General features: G+C 46.4%; 1 protein-coding gene across 1 annotated transcript in view; it reads right to left on the bottom strand.

Annotated features, from left to right (window-relative positions):
- FBXW4 (F-box and WD repeat domain containing 4) overlaps positions 1-16144 on the bottom strand; it is a 62698-nt gene that overhangs the window by 31759 nt on the left and 14795 nt on the right. Inside the window, exons 4-5 of the mRNA XM_075423589.1 lie at positions 15525-15657; positions 12943-13037 (exon numbers count right to left, since the gene is read on the bottom strand). Coding sequence (XP_075279704.1) covers positions 12943-13037; positions 15525-15657 — 228 coding nt within the window. The remainder of the gene's footprint in view (positions 1-12942; positions 13038-15524; positions 15658-16144) is intronic.

Genomic DNA, 16144 nt, shown 5'->3' with positions numbered 1-16144 from the left:
GCCCCTACACTAATAAATCTCCAGGACTATCAATCACCTTGGTACAGGTCTCTCTTCTCAAAGGAAATGGGCTCTCTCCATTAGCTGCACGTGTCTACCAACCATAGCAGGGCCTTATTTCAAGTCCTCTTTGATGGACGGCTAGACCTAGAGGAACACGTACCTCAGTCTCAGGGGAGAGAGAACACAGATTTACTAATTAGACAGGGCAATGCACATTAAAAGCTGCCTTTAATACCTGGGCCCAAATTAGCCCTGCATCTGTGAAGTGTCAGGATGCTTGCAAAGAAGTATGACTATATCCCACACGCAGACATGTGCAGAGATAGTAAATGGAGCATCATGAACCCACAGCACCTCTTCAGAGCAAGTGCTTGCAGCGGCTGTGCTTCATGCAGATGGACAGGCAGGTAGAGAAGACCTGACAAATCCTAGATAATGAGCCACAGAACACACTACAGGCAACACTACACAGAGAACAGACCTTCCAATCTGCTTTCTCGTCTGGAGCAGTCTCACACTGCTCTGAAAAGAAACCAGAGGCAACAGAGCCGAGGAGACCCACAGCTACACAATTCCATCCACACGTTTCCAGTGTCCGATTCCATTTGCAGTAGAGATGCGGGATGCCAGCTACCCAGGGAAGCTGAAGCTTAGCTACAGGCAAGAGGCACACTGGCATACTGTATTTTAAAGCACACTAGCACACAAGCCAGATGCACAACTGTACCCATTGAGAAGAAATTACCATTCTTCAGAGAAACTAGTTTCCCTTCAAGCCTGACTATCTCCTCCTAGTCATTTGCTCCTCTCCAAACTCCAACCTCTCCAGTCCTGCTCCCATCTCCTCTCCACCTCCCCTAGTGTTTCAAAAGTACTTTGCTTTACTAATCTAGAGCCAGTGACGTATTTGCTCATTTTAAACAGTTTGCCAGGCATCTTTTGCAAGAACTGAAGTGGCTGGATAAAGCTGGGATGGCAGTCATTATCATCCTGATGCTCAACAGACCTAATATGGAAGAAGCCCATCTCTGAGCCATGCTTTCATTTTTAACAATATTTTCTCTAGGCCTGACAATATTCCTGTGGGCAGTGCTACTCTCTGTGTCAAAATCCCAAAATTCAGCAGCAAGGGTTAAGTCAGAGATTTACATTCACAAATTCTGTAAATTCGTATCATTTGCAACTCATCCTGGGCACGTGGATGACAGCGCCTGCCCAGGATGAAGGCACTGCTGCTGTAAACATCTTCCCACTTTGCTAGGAACCATCTTCTGTGCAGGCAGGAGCCTTCCTTCAGCAGTTTCCTAATCCACATTCCTATGCTTATATATTCCCCCTCCTGAGCTGGAACAGGAAATTTTGTAACTATAGATTGGCAGAGCAACATATGTTGCATACCACACACCCAAAGCAAGTCTGCTAGTCTTTTTTTCCTTCTCCCTCCCCTGCCTTTTCCCGATAGCCAACTGATAAATAATCCAGTTCCTCTTGGAAAAAAGAAACTGTCTCCCCGCTACTCCTAACCCAGAGATGCAACGCAAAACCTTGTCCCTTGAATTCCCTCTAAGCCATCCTTGGTGCGCATTTATACAAAAAGATGCACATCTAAAGAACATCCATGCATGCCTGTTTCTCAAGTTGGCACAAGCTATTTGGACCACAAAGCTATGCACAAGCCCCAGTGCAGCTGCAAGACGTTCCATGCTGGATGTCAGCCATTGCCTTCCCAGGGATATATCCAAATTCCTGTTGGATACAACAGCTCTAATTAGAGGGAGAATCAGACAGGCATGCCTTCAACAAGTGCTTTGCACAGCATGGACTTGATATGCAGTGTAAAGCAGGCTTGAATTGACTCCACTGATCTCAGTTACAAAACATATATTCCTATACTTCAAACAAATTAGTGCATTTTGGATACAGTTTACAAATTTGATTCAGCAAGTACTGGCATCAGAAAGTTACCGCCACCTGCAGCCTCCTGTAAACTTTATAGTTTCCTTCAGGAAAACTAGGACTAGCGCCTGACTTCACGCACACACAATCATCACTTTCTTCTCTTAATAAACACAGAACTGGTTCTTTACTCTCTATGATTCCCCTTCCTGCAGCAGTCTGAAACCTTCACTCTGACAAATTCAGTCCTTTCTCAGTTCTCTCCCAAATATATTTTTACTTCTAGAAGAACTGAGGGCAGGGAAGAATCCCCCAAAGAGGCCCAGTGCTTCGCTTCTTGTAATGAAACTCTGTAATGGAATGCCTTGCACTCCAATTAGGAAGAAATGCTAATTTTCTTCAGTTGAGCACCCCCTCTAGATGTATCTAATTTGTTTCACTGCTTTCATCTCTCCCCTCCATCACATTTTCATTTAAAGGTTATGATCTGTTTGTGCCCTTCATGCCGCGCCCTGACAAGACACCCCTATGAGAGGTTGCAGGGGCCACGTCGCCCTTGCTAACCCCCTTCCCAAACAAAAACCAAAGCTTTTTTCCCTCCACTGCCTCTTTAAGAAATGCAGAAAGATGAAGGTGAGGAGCAAGGTATTGGGAAGGCAATAATTAAAAATAAAAAGTAACCCCTCTTGCAGTTGGGTTGTTGGTTGTTTCTAGCCAAAGGTTAGGGACCTTTGCACCATGACCAACACCAGTACGACCAGTGCAGGCCAGATGGGAGAAACAACATTACAGAGCTTTGCTAATTTTGCAGATCCATTCTAGGAACAGCTGCCATGCAAGAATACCCTTTTGCGAAAGGTTTTGAGATGCTGAATTGTTTAGCTCCTTGCAGTGCTGGGGAATACATTCTCTCCCACCTGTCACAGAGAGAGTTTGGTCAGAAAGGACAAGGAAAGTTGGCTTAGCTGAGGAGAAAGTCTCAGTAAAACTCCTGCCGCTCCTCTCTAAATGGGTTATGCATTGTTCTGGCAGCCTGTGCTTTGATAAGTTCCTTCAGAAGAGCAGAGGCTTGAACTGGGCAGCGTGGGCTTTGGAATGGCTCTTGGCATGGCATCCATAAATTTGTGCTGCCATGGTTCTGGCTGACTGCAGGCAGGCTTGTAAATCATCAGGGCAGAACCCAACTGGGCAGGCATCCTGTCCAGAAGAGTTTTCTACAAAGACTGTACCTGTAGCACATACGAGACAGGCATCCAGATCACCACTTCCTACAGGAATTTTGAAGGGCATTTTCACCAAAAGAATATTATTTAAAAAAAAAAAAAATGCAGCCAACCTGTCTCCATTTCCTCCAACAAGGCCCCTTTGCAGCCTGCTCCAGTATTCTCAAACAAAAGAGTATCCCCTCTCTAGACACAAGTTTCACCACACACGTGTTGTCAACAGTCTACAAGTTGAAAGCATCCAAGGAACCTCTTTGGAGGCAGCACAGCTAACTGGTCCCCAACTGAAATCGAGAGGGAACTGTTGGGTTCCACCCGTGGCCCAGCCTGGAACAACTACCCTTTTGGAAAAAGGAGAGGACCAGCTGGATACACTGCCCAGACTAAGCATTAAGCAGCCATTCTTGGACAATAAGACAAAGCTGGAAAAGTTACTGCAAGAGTGTTTTCTCCTGTTAACAGGCACTTTGCAAATACCGTCCAAGATAGGCAGCTGCCTCGCAGTCATTTCCTGCTGCAGCCCCTGAATCCCGCTGGTCAGAGCGCTATATGCTCCATTACAAGCTATTTCCTCTCTATGTCTGCCATGCCTCCAAAAGCTTTTGCAGGAACTCCTGATGATCCCCCCTCTTGCCCCCCCTGCAGACACAATTCCCTCATAACTCGACTTTCTGGGACCACAAACAGGGAGTGGATAGGAGGCACAAAAAGATTTACTCTTCATAGATAGCACTATTGCCCTTCCTCCCCCTCAGGCCCCCCTCTCTATCTGGTCCGTGCAAACAAACTCCGAGTGGGAAAGAGTGTTCGGCAGAGGCCTGTGTCTGGGCCGGCTGCCTTTCATCCAGAAGATGCCTCTTCCCCTTGGAAAATACAAGCATTGTGTGAAAACATTTTAATATATTCACGCACATTCCTACAGCTCGCAGGAGCGAGCGGGTCCCAGCACCCTCCCCTCCCTGTCTTCCAAATGATTTTCATCGGCAGCGATGCACTGGGAATGCCACCTGTTTTCTCGAATGCCCGCGAGTATGTAAATTGTGGGAATATGCAGGCCAAGCGCTGTGGTTTTATTGTGCTGCAGAAAAGATTTTTTACTAATTACTTGCCTAAACTCCAAAGCAGTACGCCTGCTTTTTTACAAAGCAGGAGAGCAGGCAAGGTGGGGGTGGAGGGAAGAGGAGGAGGGGGAGGAAAAAAAAAAAAAGGGAGGGAAAAAAAGAGAGAGTAAAGGGAAAGAGGGAGAAGGAAAGGGAGCGCAATGGATGCATTTCAAAGTTTCTCCAGCAATTGGATGGGGGGGAGCTGGGCCCAATGTGAAATCATAAAGGTCAAAGGTGGGTCTCCCTCCCTTGTGAGAAAGTGGTGAATCAGGACGGTTTATCAAACGATCATTTTCTTTTGAAACTGGGAGGCAGCGGCTGGGACAATTCTGCAGATGTGCTTGATGAGTTCGGGACAAAAATGGGCCACCTCCTCCCCCCCTCCTCCCTTTAAGGTCTCTCATCAGGGGTTGCTTCTCCCTCCACTGCTTCCAGGACCCTCCCCTCCCTTCTTCAGTGGTCAGCTGAGACCCCCACCCACTGATCGCCTTTGTATTCCTGGCCTTTGGACACACTGACAGGGCCCTTTATGAGACCCCAATCAAGACCCCCATGTCACAGGTACCTAGTAGAGATACCAGACCCTTTTCAAATGAGGAACAACAAGGAAAATATGCTGGCCCATTGTCCCAGCACAGCACCAAGGGAGATGAAAGGGACAGGCTGCTCCCTCTCTGCAGACCGCCTGCCAATCAACCCCAGTTATTAAGGTCACGATGTGGAAATTCTTTTGACCTACACCTAATCAAAGATGCACCAGGGCCTTTTGAGACAACATGGGGGAAGGTGGGAGGGCAGGCATCCCCCCGCCCTCCCCACCCATAAATACAGTGGAGCTTCCAAAGAGAATTTAGTAGGAGTTACCCCACTTAGTGCTGTGGCACACGTGCCCCAAGCACCACTGGGGCAGCCCAAGCTGGGCTCAGTGCTGGTATCCAGCCTCAGGAGAGCTTAAACTACCAACTTTCCTCATTGAAAAATTACAGACTGAGCAACACTGGAGGTAGCTCAGAAGTCACGATTGAGGACACTGTGTGACAAGTACTAAGCATCCTCTTTCCCATTCCAAACAGCTTTGGTTTGCACAGGCTCTGGGCTTCACGAAACATTCTTGGCACCATCCAACACTGGGCCCTGAAGAAGAACAACCCAGTGGACATCAACCTATGAAACTCCAAAAGCTGAAGCACCCAGCAGAGTGGATGGATGTTAGTGCAAAGCAGACATTCTGAATCCCCCTTGCATTAGTATCTTCATCCTGTATAAGACAAATTTGATGGTGGCAGTTCTTCAGACTATGCAGAAATCTCTCATAGAGAGGTGTTAGGACCCACCTGCAGTGACAGAGCAATCAGATGCATGGCACAAAACAGTTAGAGCATGGGTCAGATGGGATCAGAGAAGCACATCCCACCACACCACTCCAGAGCACTTTGGATGTGGACAAGATCACCTGCCCCCGAAAAGTTGCTCACTATATGAGTGATACAGTCATCACCACACACTCCACAGAACAACAGTTACACACAATACTTCAACCTGACAACAGTGACACAAGAAGTGACAGACTATAGTCCGTAGTAGTTCACACAAAAGGGCAAAAAATTCCAAACCCCAGAACAAAAACGTTTTTCAGCATATATAGGAGGCTTCTGCATCCAGAAGAGCCACATGGTATAAATCATGGCCAGACATGGAAGACTCCAAATGAGCTTTCGGAAAGACTCACATGTTTACATAAATCCTACTATACTGCTTCTCCACTGCAAGGCATTGCCGTTGCTAAAACTCCCCTTGTTCCTTGACTCTTACACAATTGTTGAAACAGGTGGAAAATAATTTTTTCTTCTTGATGTTAAAACAACTATCTCCTATGCCAGAAATTACTTTGCTACGGCAAGGCATGGCCTGGTTTAGGGCATTGTAAGCCAAGATCTAACCGGACACTTTAAACCAGCTATCTCCTCTACCGTTACAGTAAGGTGCAGTGCCCTGAGCAGACATGACTCCAGCGCTGCAGAACAGAAGACAGAGGTGAGTTTCTTACTTCAGGGCAATATCCTTCACTATCGCCCTCCTTTCAAATGCCAATAGCAGGCTGAGGACCAGCCTCCCACTGTCCTCAGAGTGAATCAACTCTCCTTTAGAGGGGCTAGGCTCCTATCTTAGGACACTATAGCTCCACTTTCCACCTCAGGGCATGAGCTCCCCTCCTCTGAGTGACACCTCTGGCTTCATCTGGGAGGAGTAACAGTGGAAGCTGAGCCTGGTTAGAGGCATCTGCACCTGGGGCTCTCACCGTGCGAGAAAGGTTCATCCCTCTCTGTCCCCTTCCCCCCCCCCCCCCCACCCGCAAAAGCAGCCCTTTGAAAGGCAGAGGAGGGAACAGACACCACTGTAATTGTAGGAGTGAAACCTGGCATCCTCCTGCCCATCTACCTTTGCACTCTGTTTCTGATTCTCTTTGAACCTCTGGTACAGCTTGTGAGGTCGCTGCCCTCCTAAGAGATCAGAAAAAAAATACGGCAGTGATTACTATTGTACACCGATTTGCAAGCTGGAAAGAGAGAGAGAAAGAGAGAGAACAGCCTCCATGTGTCAGGCTATGAAAGGGCTGCGACTGAAGCCGCCTGAAAAACAAACCCTTAATTTAAATGTTAATGAAAGTGCTGAAGAGACATCAGAGGCTTTCGTTTCTCTACAAGGAGCAGAATCACCAGGTCTAGAATTTATGGCCCCCTTCACCTCCCCTCTCCCCTTCTCTGCTCCATCAGCCAGAGAAGTTAGGAAAGGAAAAAAACCCTAATTTTAACATTAACTCCACACTTCCACCCTGGGATGCAATTGCTAAATTATCTGTTGGCAGGACACTGATCAAAGGTGGAAAAACAAAGGCACACTGCACAGCCAAGCAAAGGTAAACAGCAGCCAAGGTCTGGTGAAGTTACCTTCTCCCTTGCGAATTTAAAAAGCAAAGAGAAAACGATCGCAAACTGGAAATAGAAACCTCAAACCATAAGGCTGCCAGCCCTCGCAACTAAGTTTCTTCTGTCACATCGATTAAACAGACATGGATTCTCCTGTGCAAACCAAGCAGCACAAGAAAGATGCTTCCCAAGACAGACTTTCCCCTCAAGCAAGGGGAAAGATGAAAGAAAACTGCAGGGGGAGAAAAAAGAAAAATTTCAATATGCAACACAGCTCCACAGGATTAGAAACAGATGTCTGGGTTCTAACTTAGTTAGCTACTGCCTCCCAAAACCTGCTCACCTGCCTACAACCACTAGTGAGCCAATTCACACAGTCATAGGAAATATATACATTAGAGTATCGACCAAAAGCGAGAAAAAGTGAGCCCATCATCAGTGGCATGAGCTTTAGTGGGCAAAGGAAAGAAGCTGAAGCGAAGAAAGGTAAGTTGCACAGTTTCTCTGCTTATAGAAGTGTTTGCATATGTGTTTGTTTCTGGAGGAGAGGGAAAAGGGACATGTATGTTCATGTGTTCACCCATGTGAAGAAGACCAAGTAGAGTCATTATCACACAATTAAGAAGGTAAAACAAAGTCTTCTTCCTCCCATCATCAAGGGAACAGTCAGGGCACATGAATAAGACACAGGTGTCATGTCAGCTCCAGAGGGGAGAAACTGATACTCATTTCCTGCTCTTCAGCTTTGGGGTGAAAGAGCACCAAGTCAGTTATGACTATTGCATATATGTAGAAACCCACATCCAGATCACTCTCTGAGGTCAGTAAGAGATGGTAGTTAACACCACTGCTAACTCTGCAAGTCCACCCTGGGATCTCACAGTTGAGCAGCTTCTTCCTGCCCCTGCTTAAGAAACAGCTGCAGGTCAGAGTCCCCTCTCAATTATTCAAACCGACCAGGCTCTACAGAGATCCCCAAGGACAGCAGAACTATTGCTGCCTGCTGTTTTGCTGGTGATGCACAAACCAGAATAAAACCCAGTTACTTGTCCCATGTATTAGCAGACAGAGAGGTTAACTGCGCAAAGCTAAGTCAAAACAGAGCACCCCTACAGCCAACAGCTCATCTTGATATGCAGTAGGGGATATCTGCTGATAAAAGCAGAGCAAGAAATGGGGGGGGGGACAGGGACGTTATCAAGCATTTTAACTGCTGCACATTAGGGCTTCAATTGTACAGTTAAAACCACTGCAAACTTGCTCTGACTCAAGTGGGTTGTTTTGCTCTAATGCAATCTGCAAGATCAGATTGTTTCACTTTCACAAAATCTTTCCAGATAACCATTACAAAGAAGCCCTCAAAATTAATCATTTTGATCATTCCCAATGGAAGAGGGGCCCATCAGTCAAGGTGTCTGTCAGTAACCCTTCTCTTTCTTCCCTTCCCCAACAAGTTTTGGGTATGTTTTACAGTTTGTCTGAGGTTGTTCACAGGGGCAGAGGTGTCCCCAGATATTACTTCCCCACAACATTCCATGGGAGACGCAATTAGGTTAACAGAGATTCAAATTAGCATGTTAAAATAGAGGAGTCAGGTCTCAACTACAACACAGCATAAATAGAACAGAGCGAGCAAGCCTGGCTTTTTAAATTCAACTGCTCACAGAACTATCATTTTCCTTTAAATTAAACATTCAATGCAGATAATTAGTCTTTAGTACAAACTCTCGTCCTCTCTGGAGTAAACCTGCACTTCACCAAGTCAACATTTGCAATGAGAGGTCATGTACTGCAGTAGACCAATGACACAGTTGGAAAGGGAGACCATCTTTGGGGATTATACGCCTGTCTTCTGGGCTTATACAACAGGGCACATTCCGGCTGCCTGGCATTGCCCTAATTTGCACTAAAGGCTTCCCAGCTCTCTATCTGCAGTTCAACATCAAAGAAGATTTTTCTGCCTCCATCATCTCTTTTCATAGTTCAAAATCCGACACACTTCCAAGTACAACATGGGAAGCCCAGCTCTCATCACAAATATTTTAAAATCTAAATAGCACATGCCAGTGACCAGACCCATTAGGAGAAGCCAGCTTAGATTTGAATACTTTTTTTTTAATCCAACCCCAAAAAACTTCTGAATCCAAGATTAATAATGACTTTAACATCAAGGTCCACTTTTTTCTTTCCCCTCCAGCTTACAAGCTTCTCTATTATTAGGAAAAAAAAAATTGTAACAAATTTTCTCCTAAATAAAGGAACATTTCAGTAGTACAATGTAAATCATAAGCCCTATGTTTCTGCAGCCATACATGCCAACCTCATTTTCTCCATAAACCTATCCCTCAAATTAAGCAGTGTACAGCAGTCACTTCTCTTCCCTGGCTACTGCCACCTCAGGGAATCACAAAGCATGAAGGTGCCACTATTCCAGTAGAAAACCCTGGGTTTGCCTCACTTTGCACATTTGAATTGGTCCACTGCACTCAGGCTTTCCCTGGTCTCTGAGTGCACATAAGTCACTGCAGTAAGCACCAGTAAATGAAAGTTTAACATCTGTATGACGCAGAGTTCAAAAGGCAAATGAACTCGGGGGGAAGGGGATTACAAGCAGCTAAGAAACGTGGTTTAGGGGACACAGCCTCTCTGTAAATAAAGCATTTTACTAATCCATGGAGAAAGACAGCTTTGGAGACCAATTAAAACAGTTGCCAGAGCAAGCTGAGGCACCCTTATTTTAAGTATCCTATTTTACGGACTCTCAGACTCTTCTCTAGTCTCTGACATGCTAGGCAACGTGGGACCTGCTGTCCCAAGCATGCCGACCAGCACAGCTATGCAGAAGACCTGCCGAAAACCCAGAAGGAACACAATGCCATTGTCATTCCCGCTACCCCATAGGGCACTGTTAGGGATCCCCAAAGCAAAGAAGTTCCGATAACACACATGGATGTGAAGGCACTCCCATGGCTGTAAAGCTTACACAAAGGACTAAGCACAGTAAGAAGAGCAGATCCAATACTCTTGTTACCCTTTTACCCTACTTAATCTCCCTTACAGGCATCATTCTGTTTGCAGACCCTCCAAGAATCCAGCCTGGCATCCCAACATGAAGAGCAAGGAAGCCTCCTCCCTAGCTCAGCACATCTTCAGGAGGATCTCTGTAGTGCCACAGAGAAACTGTGGACAAATCAAAGCAGAATACCCAAGAAAGATGCCTGAAGCCAGGGGAGCAGCACTTTAATAGCACAAGTCTCTGACATTTAATTTGGGTGTACACGCACTGCCCATTACAGCAGCAGTCCAGCAGAGCAGGACTACAGTAGACAGTAGAAAACCCAGCTGTGGGTCAGGAGGACATGGGATACTTTCTAAGGAAGCTTCACACAGAGGGAGATATCACTGAGAAGCAAGAAGAAAAGATTCAGTCCTGCCCATTAACAGTTGAGGTTCAGTTAGACTACAACCTTGACTACTCTAGGGACTCTTAGTCCTGGCAAACCTCCAGGTCGGGAAACTGCAGGCTCTCAAAAGCACTTTTGAATGGCTAGAGCCAGGGAAGCCCTCCCTGCTCCTACCCCACCACGCACAACTGCTTTGAGCTGCTCCTGAGCTCTATGTGTCCATAATAGAGAGAGAAGGTGATTTCTCAGCAACAATGAACCAATATACTTCGGTGGTCGGAGCTTGATTCTACGGCAGTTCTACACCAGCAGAACTATCTGTTCTTGCAGAGGAGCTCTCAGCTTACACCAGCACAAGTGAGAATTGGGAGGGCACGTCAAATGTTTAGGAGGAAGTGGAGGTTATAGGCCATGTTCAGCCTCACTGAGGAACAAATGCATCCAAGCTCTGGCAAGAAGGACTGGGACTGCAAGGGAGGAAAAGCTTCACCTACAAGTGCATAGGGAATGCATATGGGTGAAATATGGACTCTTGTAAATAAAACAGAAACCACAGAGCTCCCCAAAGCAGACCTTGCTAGAAACCAGATATTATCTTTTTGATACTCACCCTCATTAGACAGCAAGCAATAAAACCTATTAGTGAAAAATTCATCTCCCCTAACCCTTGCCCTGACCCTCCCCCACCACATGCCCTCCTGCTCTGATCCTCTCTCTGCTCTAGGATGGCTGCGATTTGTTCTGAGAAGCGACAGGTTTATAGGTTAGCCGACACCTTCTCTCTGTGGAATTTTAATTAACTTCTCCCATCGTCAATATGTTAAGGAGCAGGGTTCCCATTATACAAGGTCAGCAGCGTGTTTCAGGCCCTGCTATATCAGCCGTCAAATTGAAGAATTAATGACGTGGCTAATTGGCTCTAATTCTCCACACCCCCCTCCCCAAAATATGGAGGGAGAAGGGAGGGGGGTAGGGTGGGCTGGTGGGGGAGGCTGGTACAGTCCACAGTCTCATAAAAAAATGAGAGTGAACAACTTAAGCCCACTTGTTCATGGGGTAGCTGTTCCACTACCTCCCATTCATCACTCTGCAGGGAGGAAAGGGGGGGTGGGGAGACAGTGGGTAAATATTGTGACAGAGAGTGTGCACACCAGGGAGAGGAACACTGTCCTGACAAGAGGCCACCTCAGTAGGTCATCACTTAGTAGTAAGAAGCAGCATGCCACTGGGCTCTAACCAGCCATCGTGCTAGAGCTAGAGCCTGTCTGCTAGAAAAGGGGCCCCTGCAGCACAGAAGACAGCAAAGGGCTTCTATCTAACATCCTACAGCAGCATTAAAGCCCACGGCACTTCTTCAAAAGCACTGTCTCAAACACTCAGAGCAATGGGACGAGGGAACGGCAAAATCATAGCAGGCCTTGAGGGTCACTTCCCTTATAATGCCATTAGCTCTGTACCACTAAGTTTCTGCTGCCTGCAAAAGAAGCTTGGAAATCTAATGAGGACAGCAGTTGAGGGAAGTATTGTGGTTTTGCACAAGCCTAAAATTCACTAGCTGCAGACATCACATGGGCAGCAACAACTGCTCTTCTTTCCCCCTTCCTTGAGGAAGGCTGAGGAAATCTCTCTTGCATGCAGAAGACCAGCTTAATAGTGAACCAAAGAGACAGGTTGTTGATGGCTAGTGTAAGATTTTAACAGCTAGAGTTTAAGCTTCGCAGATTTTCAGTTCCTCAAGAACAGGAGCACTTTGAAAACTGCCCTGGAAGACACTGGTGTAGATACTGCCCTTGCCTCCCTCGCTGAAGCTGTAGCATTACGCCCATGCTAAAAGCACAGGGCTAAAGGCAATAGGGGCTGGAAAACCTCATCCCTGAACTCCACTTCCATCTTTCCCAGTCGGACGTGTCAAATTTACCAAGAAAACAGGTGTGTGCAGCATTTAGAGCTCTAAGCTAGCTTCCCAAGCAAAAAAGCAGGGACCTTTTTGCCTGGCATCTCTTCTGCCACAGAATGAGAATACAAGTTGGCATCTTTTCAGTACAGAAAACCTCAGGAGGATTCAGCTCATTGCTTCTAATTAGCAAGGCAGAGTAAGTCAGAGTTCACTCTGCAAGTAAGAACGAACAGGTCCCACTTGAGACAGTAACAGGAACACAGAGCCATTTTCACAGCCTCTTACGAGGAGACCATTCAGCTGTTCTGAGGAACAAAGTCCACAGACTCTTCCCTGAGCTCCTGCCGCAGGCACAAGCACCTGATCAGCCTCCACTCACATCAGGTCCCTGAAGTGTCATCACAGTGGTGCCTCAGAGATTTGTGGACACACAGCCTAACTCCTTTACTTCTCTCTCTTGGAAACTGGGAATAAAGAGATCTCGGTTACCTTAATAATGGGCTGATAGCAATGGACCACACTCGATCCTCTGTCTGCACTGTATGTAGACACTGCCCAACTCTGCCCGCGGACAGGGACCAAACCTAAAGAGAGAGATGCACATTATGCCACATCACCCAGAAGGTGCAGAAGATAAGATGCACACTACTAACGTTGTGTTGGAAGAGCTGTCAAAACTGCCATACTCACCTTCCCTGAGACCCTCTCCCTGAAATCCCATTACTTATTTTTGAGGAGCAGAGCCGTCAAGCACTGGCAGAAACAAGCACCTAAAGTTACACAAAGATTCAGCTTCTGAGCATGACCTTCCATCCCACTTCATCACAGGGAACAGAGAGTGCACCCTCATCATCACACGCTCTCTAGGGAAGCACTCAACACAGATTTCTCATCTTCTGCAAGAAGGGGGATTTGTTCAAATCTCTGCTGTTCTCTTACAGAGCATGGGAAGACTTTGTGCCATCCCTGGAAATTTTCCATCCATATTATCTCTAAAATCAATCATTCACAATCCTATAAAGCAGTTTTTTATAACCCAAACCCCCTTTTGACCAAGTTTCTTAAGTGTACCCCAGGCTATTTTCAAACAGGCCCCCCCTTGCTCACTGACAAAGTGAGAAAATCTCTTCCCTCCCCCACCAGTGCACACATGCACATCCCCTTCCACCAATTCACCACACACCCTTCTTTGTTTCTCGGTCCTAATAAAGTCCCCAAGATTCTGGCTGGGACTTCTGCTTGCTGCCCTCATTCTCCTCATTTTGCCCTCATTCTTGGCCTGCAGGACTCAAGCTCCCCAGTTCTCTGTAACCGACCCCCAATGTTTCATTTCAAGACTTCAAAGCTGGGAGTGCCCTATTTGTTTGTTTGTTGATAATGCCCAGGATTGCAGGCTATTCTTGTCAGCAGGGAATTTAGCACCTAGTGTCAGCAAAAGCAGCAGAAAAGCTTAACTCTTTTAAGGCATCCCTATCTCCTACAGGTTAAAAATATTGCTCAGAGCACACTATCTGGTGCCTATCACACAGGAATGTACATTAACAGCTCTTCAGGGCTTAGTCCTAATCAACACTCAGCAGAGCCCTCAATAGCTTAGACACTTAGAGCCCCTTTAAAAGGTTGGTGGGGATTCCCTTCCACCCTCCAAGAGTCTCATTCATGCAAACAAGGCAGCCTACAAAAGAGATGATAAAAAATAAGACGTGAACATCCCTAGAGCCTATGCTGTGGGGAGCACTGGGTGGGCAAGATCTCACACTAGCTCCAAGAAAAACAGCCTTAAATTCCGCTCTAGCCTTTAGGAATTTGTTCTCAAGGTCGGGGAGGTCTGTCCTCCAGCTGTCAGGGAAGCAGCAAGAAGGCACTCTCCCAGCAAAAAGGCTCCACAGAACAGAGAGGAGCAGCCCTGCTTAAATGTGAGACAAAACAGCACCAAGGCCTTGCTCCCAGGACGCCAGAACCATCCTGAACAGTGTCCTTTGCATCTGAACACTGCTCTACTTGGGAGTGATTTTATCCATACAGAGGGACCAACAAGAACAGATGGGGTCATGCTGCTCAGCAGCCTGTCAGATAGTTACCCATTACCACACACTCCCTATGAAACCTTGAAAGAGACGTTTAGGTCTTGCTTTGCCCCAGTTTCCCCTCTTGCCAAACAGGAGAAGCAGTTTTTCCTCTTACATTCATTAATGTTCTATGTACCAGGGATGCAGAGTAACCAGCAGTCTACCCTGAGCAACAGCCAAAGCTTTCAATAACGCAGCAACCACCATTAACAATGAAACAAGTGGTTGTGAAGAGATGCTACAGGAACGGTATCACGCTAGAAGGACAAGGGTGAAACACCTATGTGCATTTTCCTCTACTACTAAAACACGGCTAGTTATAGCCTAGAAGAACAACTCTCCAGGTCCACATAGGAAGAGCGCTGCCAACCAGATCCAGAGGACAAAAATCAGCAAGGTCCTGCCTCAGAAAGAAATAGCCAAAAATTATATGACGGGATTCAGTGATACTAACCGGAAGAGAAAAATGAAGCTAACAGTATTCATAGCCTAACTTCACTCCTGGTTTGCAAACCAAGACCATTAAAAATATATATTTAAAAAAAAGAATTTAGAAAACCCAAAGCCACAAATAAGTATATCACAACCCCACAGATTTCGAAAAGACATCATGCTATCCCTTAAAGACACTGAATATACAACAGAGAGCATGTGAAGAAGCACTGCATCACAAAGCAAGGATGTGCTTGAGATACATATGGCAAATTTCAGACTAACTGGCATGAATCTCCACTACAGTGTTAGACAGACACAAAGTGAAAGTGCCGCCTTCTGCACTTCCTAGTTTAAACCAGCAACTGATGCCAAAAGTACTGCCAAAAGCTTGGCACCACAAGCATCTTTTGAGAGACACGAGACTACACCAAGATACCCAGCACTCCTCCTGCAGACACGCAAGACTGGGCTCACAACTGTTCTGCTGACACTTACACATTCGTGGCACAAGACCTCTGAGGTCACCTCTGCACATGCTGCTGCAGCTGCTGGAACATCACTGCTCACCTTTGCTGTTCTGTCCCGGGAGCCGCTAACAATGAGGCCACCTTGGAAGTCCACACAGTTCACCTCCTGTTCATGCGCAGAGAACTTGACACTGTAGGAGCCATGGATCTTGTGAAGGACAATAGTTCCATCTCTGAAAAACAAATCCCCAGGCAGGGAGTCTGTATCAACTGCATCTCCCTTGGCCATGCACCTTCCATCAGTGCTTAGCAGTGCCACAAAAAGCCCAGGACTGATCTCTCATGGGAGCTGAAACTCATGCAGTGTTATTAACTCTCCACTCCTCACACATCATCTGTTCTCATGCAATCCCACATCTGGCCAGTCAAAGCTTGATCTGCTGCACATGAAAATTTTCCTGGCTATCATTCCTCCCTCCACTTTGTGTTAAGCTGCAGAAACTAGCAGAGCAGCCATTCCTCCTCCTACTGCTTTGAGTTTGCCAGAATCCTGGCTGGATGCTGAATGGCTGAAGTGAACAACTGAGAGGTCATTCTCACCCACGTCCAAGCCTCAGCTTTTCATCCATTTCAGCACAGCCGTGCAGGGTATAGTGCTTTGAATGAACTATAAAGGCATTTAGACTTTTTATCACCCAAAACAGTTACTGGAATTTTAAA

Source organism: Opisthocomus hoazin, chromosome 6 (genome assembly GCF_030867145.1).
Source record: "Opisthocomus hoazin isolate bOpiHoa1 chromosome 6, bOpiHoa1.hap1, whole genome shotgun sequence".
Lineage (NCBI taxonomy): Eukaryota > Metazoa > Chordata > Aves > Opisthocomiformes > Opisthocomidae > Opisthocomus > Opisthocomus hoazin.
This window is presented reverse-complemented; position numbering and strand designations above follow the sequence as displayed.